The 9,059-nt window shown below is 37.3% G+C and overlaps 1 protein-coding gene across 4 annotated transcripts in view; it reads right to left on the bottom strand.

The window, feature by feature from the left end:
* Positions 1–7,014: 7,014 nt before the first annotated feature.
* The window catches only part of NDC80 (NDC80 kinetochore complex component), a 28,365-nt gene continuing 26,320 nt past the window's right edge, over positions 7,015–9,059 (bottom strand). For all 4 annotated transcript variants that reach the window (XM_038390103.2, XM_043508028.1, XM_038390104.2 and 1 more), the window contains exons 15-17: positions 8,811–8,941; positions 8,083–8,185; positions 7,015–7,662 (exon numbers count right to left, since the gene is read on the bottom strand). In XM_038390103.2, coding sequence (XP_038246031.1) covers positions 7,540–7,662; positions 8,083–8,185; positions 8,811–8,941 — 357 coding nt within the window. In that variant the 3' untranslated portion in view covers positions 7,015–7,539. The remainder of the gene's footprint in view (positions 7,663–8,082; positions 8,186–8,810; positions 8,942–9,059) is intronic.

Here is a 9,059-nt window from a genome sequence, read left to right as displayed (position 1 = left end):
AAGGGAACAGAATTCCAACTTGGATATTTACATAAAACTCTCACTGTAGCTTCAAATTCAACTATTAATTGCTTCCCCTTAAAAACAAATAAAACTGGTGTTATGTTTCTGGCAAAGAATTGCTACCACATTTTCAATGTGGAGGTGGCTGCATTCAGTTGTAGGTGAAGTGATCATGCTTTTGGAATCTTCAGAAGGAAAAGTGCTATATAAATAATTTTTGAACATGTATAAAATCAAAAAGGAAGATGAAATAATTTCAGAAGTGTTTTCTCATGATCACTTCAGATCAACCAGCAAGAACTGGATGACCATGTAGCAGAAATAAGGCATATTATAAAGAGACAGAAATCAGATTCGTATCAACCAAAAGAACCTGGGAATCATTGTATAATATAGCCTGTAGCTGAGAACAATTAATTGGCAAAAAATCTTCTCTGAATAAAAAGATGTTAAAGGCACTCATAAATTAATAAAATAACTTCATTAAATAAAATCAATTTACTGCCCTTTCAGAAAAAAGTTCACAAGATTGTGTCCAATGTAACTACTACTCATGTTTTTTTCAAAATATTTAATATCATTAAGATTTTCACCAACAGTTACAAAGCAATATACCCATCAATATCCAGGAAGAGAATATCTCGCCATCCTGATCTGTAGCATTGCTGAGTCTTTCTGGCTGGTACATAAGGAGAGATATTATGGTGCTGTTCTTTTCAGCAGGCCTGGTACCCCAGTGACACTGCACACAGCTGTAGAGCAGAATCTTATTAAAAGATGAGGCCTTTTTTGTTGCTTTTCTTTGCAACATTTTTTCCTGCTTTAGATTGGTAATATATGTCTAATATGTAAAGTGTTCAATCATAGTATTGTTCTGTAAAAGCAGCTGGATAAAGACAAGGTGTTTATTTTAATTTTTTAATACAAATTCAGGATGGCTGCTGCATATAGCTGTTCAGTGCTTTAGATAATCATGAGTTGTTAAATGGATGATCCTATTATTAGCTATTAACACTGTGTTCTGTTTTGAATTGAGTAAATGGGATGAGTTAGTGGTCTAACTGGCATTTTAGACTATCTAGACCAGTTTCCCAAACTACAGTATATGGGCAATGGGCGGTCCTTGAAGAACAAGTTGATCACATAGGTGAAATCTTGATTCAAATGAAGTCAATGGGAGTGTTATCATTAATCAGTGGGTCAGGATTTCATCCAGTGTTGGTTCTTCTTGTTTCCAGCTGTTAAACTGCATTACAATACAGATAAATGTACACTTACCAATTTTACTTTTCAAGTAATTGCTGTAAACGACCAAGAGATGTTACATGATTGTGAATGGGAAAGAAGTTGGATCACAAAACCCTTTCATTTTTAAATGTTTGGGAAACACTCATCTACCTAGAACCACTATATTCCAGCAGTTTGGATTTGGCCCTTCTTCCCTCCAAGGGAGACAAAGGGAGAACCATGAAATTTACTAGATATGAATCCTTCAGATAGGGCCTGATGTGATTGCTGTCTGGATGTTAGATATCCCAATTATGCTTTTTAAAAAAAGTTTCTGCTTATTCACCTGCTCTTATATTGCCCCTACTAATTTTTGTGGTTTTACAACCATATTTTTAAAAATATTTTTAATTTGTGAGATACAATATGTATATGGAAAGTAAAAATCTATGTTTAATGTCAGTTCTTAAAAAAGAGGTGATAGCTCACCTGCAGAAATAAGGCACATATGAAATAATGGCTATACATACATAGTTGATGTAATTTTAAATTTTGGCCCATAAAAGGGGACAGTCAACTTGAAACTTACCCTACTCATAAAAAGCAGACCAGATTTCAGACTGGTCCCAAAGACTCCCTGCTGGGTTTCTGGCCATACAGACAGGGGGAAATGACTGACAACATAGGGGAAAGAATAAAATTGTAAAGTGCTGTCAAACGCACAAAGTACATTGGGAAAAAAAATTATAATTTTTCAGTTCACTAACCTGAGGTGTTACTTGTAACTATATTAGGTTAAAAACTTTCAGACTGAAGTGTGATTTAAGTTAGGTGGACCTCTAATGCTTCAACTATAACAAGGGGTCAGGAAACCTAGTGAGAGAGATTTTCAAAAGCACGTAAGAGATTTAGGCACACAAGTCCTATTTAAGGTCAATTAGATGTGTGCATCTAAACCCTGGTGGTGCTTTTAAACCCCCCCCTTAAAGTTTAAGGAAGGTCAGTTTATACTTTCCAGGATTATTATTATTTTTTCTGTCTTAAACAGCTTAAGAAATCTATCCATTTTTTGAAAATATTTTTACATTCAAAATGTGCATTTCCTAGAGACAAATACAGCTCCAAAACATAAGTCAGGGAATTCATTTAGTTTTTGTTGAAAGAGGCACTCCTTATCTACCAGAAAGTTTCTCCAGCCACACTCCAGTGTCATGTGCATTCTTTATGTGGTTTATCCCACCCTTCTCATAAGAGAATCATTTAGGAAAACAAGGTATTTAACATTTTATTCAATATAAAATACCCCAAAAATCTAAGGAACTTCTAAGCAATCACATTCTGTACAATAGCTATATCTATGATAAACTAGTAGACCAGTATACTGTATCCAAACAAAAGCCAAAGAACCAATTACAAATTGCTACATACAGATAACCAGTAGCAGATGTATTTGTTTCCAACTAAGACAATGTACTTTAGTAGCAAAATAGATTCAAAGTAGTAATGTTCTGTTGTCTTTGGTGCAGCAGTTTAAGAGCAACATTCCATTTCAAGAAGGCATATTTCTCCTCTGGAATAACAGAAAGATTACCTATTAGATTACAAACTCATGTTGGGAAGAAGCCTCATTCTGTGAGCAAGATTTTCAGAAATGACTAATTATGAATGCTTCAATTTTTGAGTGCCCAACTCCAGACATCTTAAAGAAGCCTGGTTTTCAGAAAAAGACAAAGAGCACCCACACTCCAAAAACAGTCTGGGAGTTTGAAGAAACTAGAAGAATTAGCTAAATTGCAACCTGTTTTACTAACTTCAGCTGGTAATCATTTCTTACTTTGTGGCATGGGTGTAGATAGCAGAGGGTCAAATCTTCTACTGGTGTAGAAGTCAGTGCAGCTCCATTAACTTAAAATATTTATATATATAGTTTACATGCTGGTGATCTAGCCCAAAAATCATAGCTGATTAAATAATTTGTTGCAAATAATATTAATTTCAAATGTAGAAATTTTTCCATTATTCAAGCAGCTTTAATATTTGAGCAGGAAATTTACAGAATACTTGAGAGCAAGACATTCTGGCCTCGATTCTCCAACTCCTCACCCTTACCCCTATGAGTAGACCCACTGAAATGAGATTTACTCATGTAATCTTATTCTGATTTTATTCACTATAATCAGTAGACAACTCCTAAGAGTAAGATTGCAAGTTGTGCCTTAAATTAGACAAACACCTAGTGACAAGTTGGTTAGGGAAGCAGGGGAGGACAGAGACGTAAGCAATAAAAGAGAACATGGCCCTTGGGAGAGCTTTTTTAAAATTTAATAATAGCAGGTCATATGAGGAGCTTTGTTGTGTATATTTGTTTGTTACTTCCTTATACTTAGAGTAGGAGTATATGGCTCTGGCGAGCATATAAATAGTAGAAAATGAACCAAAATAAATGCATTCTGAAAAGAAGAAAATTTGTCTGGCTCACAGGAAGATGGAGGCTGTTCAAGCAGAAGAGGACAGCTTAAAAATGGCAAGCGAGAGAGCAGGGAACAGAGAGCCTTGAGTCAGAGGAGAAATGGGAGTATTAGCTACTTGTAAACTTTTGTAACAGTCTGTATGGTCGGGATAACTTATTGGAGTGTAAAGTGGGAGAATGGATAATTAGGAACCTAATATTTAAAGCTACCATCCCTATGACAATGTTTGAAGCAGAATACCCATTTGTGAGCCAGAAGATCTCATACATACCATATTAATTCCAGGCTATTTTCTATAATCTGAAAGCACAATATAAGCCGTATATAAGATATTAAAGAGACATCCAGCTCAGAGCTGTGCATAATCTTTGTTGAGAGATGATTTGAGCTCAGGTTTTGTTTTATTGTGTGGGTCTGTGTTTCAAACACTACCTAGCTGCAGGTAGATTTACACATCAGACTGTGTTTTGTCATCTGATTTCTAGAGACTTGATGAAAGCATAAGCAGCAACACTAAAACACAATGGGGTAATTAGTTTTAATTATACTTATTCATTAGCATCAATGATATTTTATTATTTATTACTATACAAGTTGATCCATCAAAAAATCCAAATATTGACTGAAGTATTTTCTGTTAGCTAGCTGGGAGATACTGTGGTACATTTAATTACTAAGGGCAATATATGTTGATTTTAAAAAAAGTCCATGTCCACTGTATAAAGTAGGAAACAAAAAAGAGAAACAAGACTGGATTTAAAAGATAGCTACCCATGTTCTCCTGTTTATTAGGCTTGAGCCTCTCTTATAGACACTGATTTTAACCCCTCTAAGGAAGACAGGATGAAGAGGTGCTAAAGTAAGCTATAATGAGAGCCTTTGCTTAACAACCCAAATAGCTTTCTTTAAAAATAATAGTATATTCAACAGTAGCTTCCATGTTGCCAGAGAGGATAACATGCCTTGCCTACATCTGTCTCTGATTCAGACATATCTGATAGCAATAATAGCAAGATAAGGTTGTTTTCTGGGAATGTGGACCACTTAAAGGGACACAACTTGACTTTTTAAAAGACTAAGGTCACTTTTTCTATACTATTTAAAAAGGTTCTATATTGTCCTCATTTCCCCCCAAAAAACCTTCTTTAAAAATTGTTAAGGGTTTTTCTACTCTGGTTTATGGTGAGAAGGGTCTTTGGGCAGGTGTGACAGTTCTTGGGGTACCCAGATTCGAGTTACTTCGTTATCCCCTGAGGTAGCTAGATGTTAGCTCTATAAAACCACCGACCAGCCAGCCACTCTAGCACTCTACTCTGGGCTATTTCATCCCTGTCTTTACCTTGCAGATTAACAAGTGCCCAAGTCCTATTGAATCATTCCCCTGTGATATCCAGCCCAGATATCCAGAAATCCCAGATTCTCTGCTCCTAAGTGTATCCAAGTTTACCAGTTTTACTTTGAATCATCGCACCTATATAACTAAGACCCTACCAATTTCACAGACTGCGAAACATATTTCACAGACTGTGAAACAAGTCCTTCCCTGTGAAATCCAATCTCCCCTGTGCTGCTGGGAATGCTCCAGTCAGAGGCTCCTAGCTGCTAGTCCCAGCCAGGCTGTGGAAGCACAGGACTTGTTCTTCTCCAGCAGTCGCTTTCAGTGGGGAGATCAGACAAACTTTCAGAGGCGATGCACAAGTGAGGGCAGTACACTCTCACTTCTGCACTGCAGCAGCCCCGGAACTTCCTGCAGCCAAGGAAGGTACTTGGACATGAGTCTGATCTCCCCACGAAAGTAGCTGTGCTGGGGAAGAGCAAGTTCTGTCACTCCCCAGCCTGGCCAGGAGTCAGGCTTGGGGCTTCCGCCCCCGCGGCGTCTTCCAGGGCTTAGGGCACCAATTTCTCCAGGGTGCCCCCAAATTGGTTGGGGGTCCTGGACATGAGCCCTGTGCGCCCATGCATTAATTTGCCACTGGTTGGGACTAGCAGTTAGAAGACCCCGGATGGGGTGCTCCCAGCAGCATGGGGGAGATCAGACTCACCTCTGCCTCTGGAAGCCTCTTTCAGAGGCAGGAAGCTCTGTGGCTGCTGCCTTCAGAGCCTAGCTCTGTGGGCAGCATGGATGTGAGGGTGGTAACAGCCCACAACAGCTCTGCAACCCCCCCAGACCCGCTTTTGGGTTGGGACCCCCACTGTGAAATTTCAGCTGTAAATGTGCAATTGGCTAATTTTTCATATCCTATGGGTCATGAAATTGACCAGAATGGAATTTGAATTTGGTAGGGTCCGATATATAACACACAGCACTTATAATAAAACAAAAGGTTTTCTTTAAGCAAGAATGGATAGTTAATTTGAAACAAGAGTCATGGAAACAAATGGTTACAATATAAAACAAAATAATAAAACACAAACTAGGACCTACACTTATTAATAGATACCCTTCCTATTTAATAAAGTAGCCCCCCTAAAAAGATCAGTCTGATAGGGAGCTGGCTGGTTTTCCAGGAACCAATCTTTTATGAAATATCTTCACTCAAGAAGATGTCTCCTCAGTGAATGGATGCAGAGGGTCTTTCTCCACCCTGTGACATACTGAATCAGTCTTTTGTCTTTATAACAGACCGGATATCGCCATTTCTGTGAATAATATTCCCTTTTTATCTCCACCTGGCTTTGAATGTTTGCAATGGACTTTGATGATTTTGACTGTTAAGAGATGGGGCCACGATAGACTATTGAGCCTGGCATTATATCACCAGCTAACTAGGGTGAGGTGACAACTCTCTCCTGATTGAACAGGCTATCACTGAGACAGATGATTCCCCAGTGACTAATTTCCAATTCAAGACCATCAGGCATAATTTTCAATAGAATTACATTATTCCTTAATTATTACCTGTACCCACATCTCCCAATGATTATGAGTATTGATAAATTACAAGCTTTCAGTAGAGACCTTACGTGCTATCCTTTATGAATAAATACCATGAAAGAGAGGTACTGGTGTAATCAGTTTGTCAGGTCTGAGACAGGAGTTGCTTGTAAAGTACAGTGAAGCCTTTGCCAGGTGGCTTCCTCTGTGTGTCAGCAGGTCTATGAGCAATAGCAAACATGCTCAAGCACAGTGCTCCTCCCCTGTCCACTGCCTGTTCTCTTTTGGTGCTGCTGCTGCCACTGGTTAAAAAACCAAAACACTGTCTCTTGCAGGTGTGGGGAAGGATGTGCACCATCAACAGAAACAGTTAAATTTGCTATATACTGTCAAATGCACAGTAAACACAAAAATGGGAAAAAAACCCTTTCATCTCAGTTATTAATAATCTTATAGGTTTATTGCAACATTAGTCAATACAAAGTTTTCAGATGGCAGATTTTCAAGTTGGCAATGTCCCTTTAAGTACTGCGACTTGATGTCCCATCTATAAATCCATTCCAGGTCATTTTTCAGACAGGTGGCGCTGTATCTTAATCCCATTAAATGTTTCTAGGAGGAGCACAAGTAACATGAACACCTCCTACTAGTTACAGAGGGATTAAAATTAAATTTGTTCTCTGGGTTGTGTCTTGCCATAGTTGTGTAAATAGATAACAAAGAAAGTAAAAACAAATCCATTACTTTATTTGCAAATAATTTGATTAACCTCTTAATTTGTTGTATAAAATGATGCACATACTAAAAACTAAAAAGCTATGTACGTTTGTAAAAGAGACTATGAAACATAACTGCAATTCAGCTAACAAGGAAATCTATGACAGGTGATGCCTACATTGAAGGATGGATGCCTCTAGAGCTCTGCAAATTCAAAATTTTTATCTTCTTCATCCTTTTTGAGAATTACACTGCATCAGCCTTCTTTTTATAGTTGTCTAGGATCTCTCTTAAGTTTGCCAATAAATCTTCTGACATGAATTCTTCAAAGTCTCTATCAACCTTTACGTTCTGCTCACCCAGATATTTCTAAAAGAGAGTTACAGCAAACTAGTTAAATTATTGCTTTCTCTAATAATGTTGAATGATGGCTTCTTCTTAACCATTTGGGATTTGCGAGCTGCATGTGTTTTGAGTAATCTCAACTTCTAAATGTGAAATATTTTAAGTCATCCTATTCTTGAAGGAGACACAGAAGGAGGAGGGAGATTAAAATGGACAAGGACGGACTACTAAATTTCAGCTACCATTCCTCACTTCTACTGAACAAAGGATTAAACTCATCAACTTTATTATCAGAAGCTCCAAGCTCTTTTTAACAGGACTATAGATACTATGATTGGTATTTTATTCAAAAGAGCAAACTCTTTAATACAGATGCACAGTTATCCTTCTGAAAGTCCCACGTTCAGAAGGATTTCATTTTAGACAGCAACAAGTTTGACTTACCTCTACTGATACTACATGAGTAGCAATCACTTCCAACAGTCGGTTCAAATTATCACCCACTTTCCTACTCTCTTCTGTTGTCATCTGCATAACAACCTGGTATCTAAAGAATAAAAAACCCTTTCCTTAATTATACAAGTTGACACAGTGGAAACAATCACTTTAGTCTGGCTGATGGATCATCAGAGTAATACAACTTTTTATGGGATAATTTATTTGAATTAGATCAGACTTGTTTTCTTAAACTTAACTTTGAAAAACAAGGATAATTTTTATGCTGGTCAATAAAAAGGAAAGGATCACAAGGAAAAGAAGAACAACTGAGAAAACCCTGTCTATCAGGATCAAAATACAGCTTTCCTGGATTTTTCTGGATGAATTACTGCACTCAGGTATGTCTTTACTGAACTCTGATGGATTTACACTCTCACTATAACCAAATACATGATATGAAGGTACACTAGAAGACAACTGAACACAACTATTGGGCAGACTGGTTAAATATCCTGGCAAAGCACATTTACTGTGGAGGGAAAATATTTTATAACTCTAAGCTTGCAGAAGGAGGGTAATGATATGAGTCTCATGAAAAATAACTGAAATGGGTACTTACTCACTCGAAGAACTATAAAAATATCATCATATAATGCTAGACATGTTAAAACTTAACACTGAATGACGTGTGCAATATATCTCAAAAACCAATCCCTAGCTGTTGTCGGACTTACTGCCGCTGAACATCATGCAACTCGTTCATAGCTTCACTGAAGCCTTCATTGATTCCACTCTCAAGTAAGTGTTTATGCTTCTCCAATAATTCCAGCTCAGTTGCACATTTTCTCTCTTTCTCTTCTGCTTCCTGTAATGGTAACAACGTAAGTTAGTATTTATATTTCTTATTTTTAAGAGATAAATTGTTTTCTCTCAATTTACTACCAATACTCATGTTAGAATTAGTAAATCAACACACTTGTAAT

This window comes from Dermochelys coriacea, chromosome 2 (assembly GCF_009764565.3).
Source record: "Dermochelys coriacea isolate rDerCor1 chromosome 2, rDerCor1.pri.v4, whole genome shotgun sequence".
NCBI classification, from domain to species: domain Eukaryota; kingdom Metazoa; phylum Chordata; order Testudines; family Dermochelyidae; genus Dermochelys; species Dermochelys coriacea.
The sequence above is the reverse complement of the archived record's forward strand: the minus strand, read 5'-3'. Positions and strand labels throughout refer to the sequence as shown.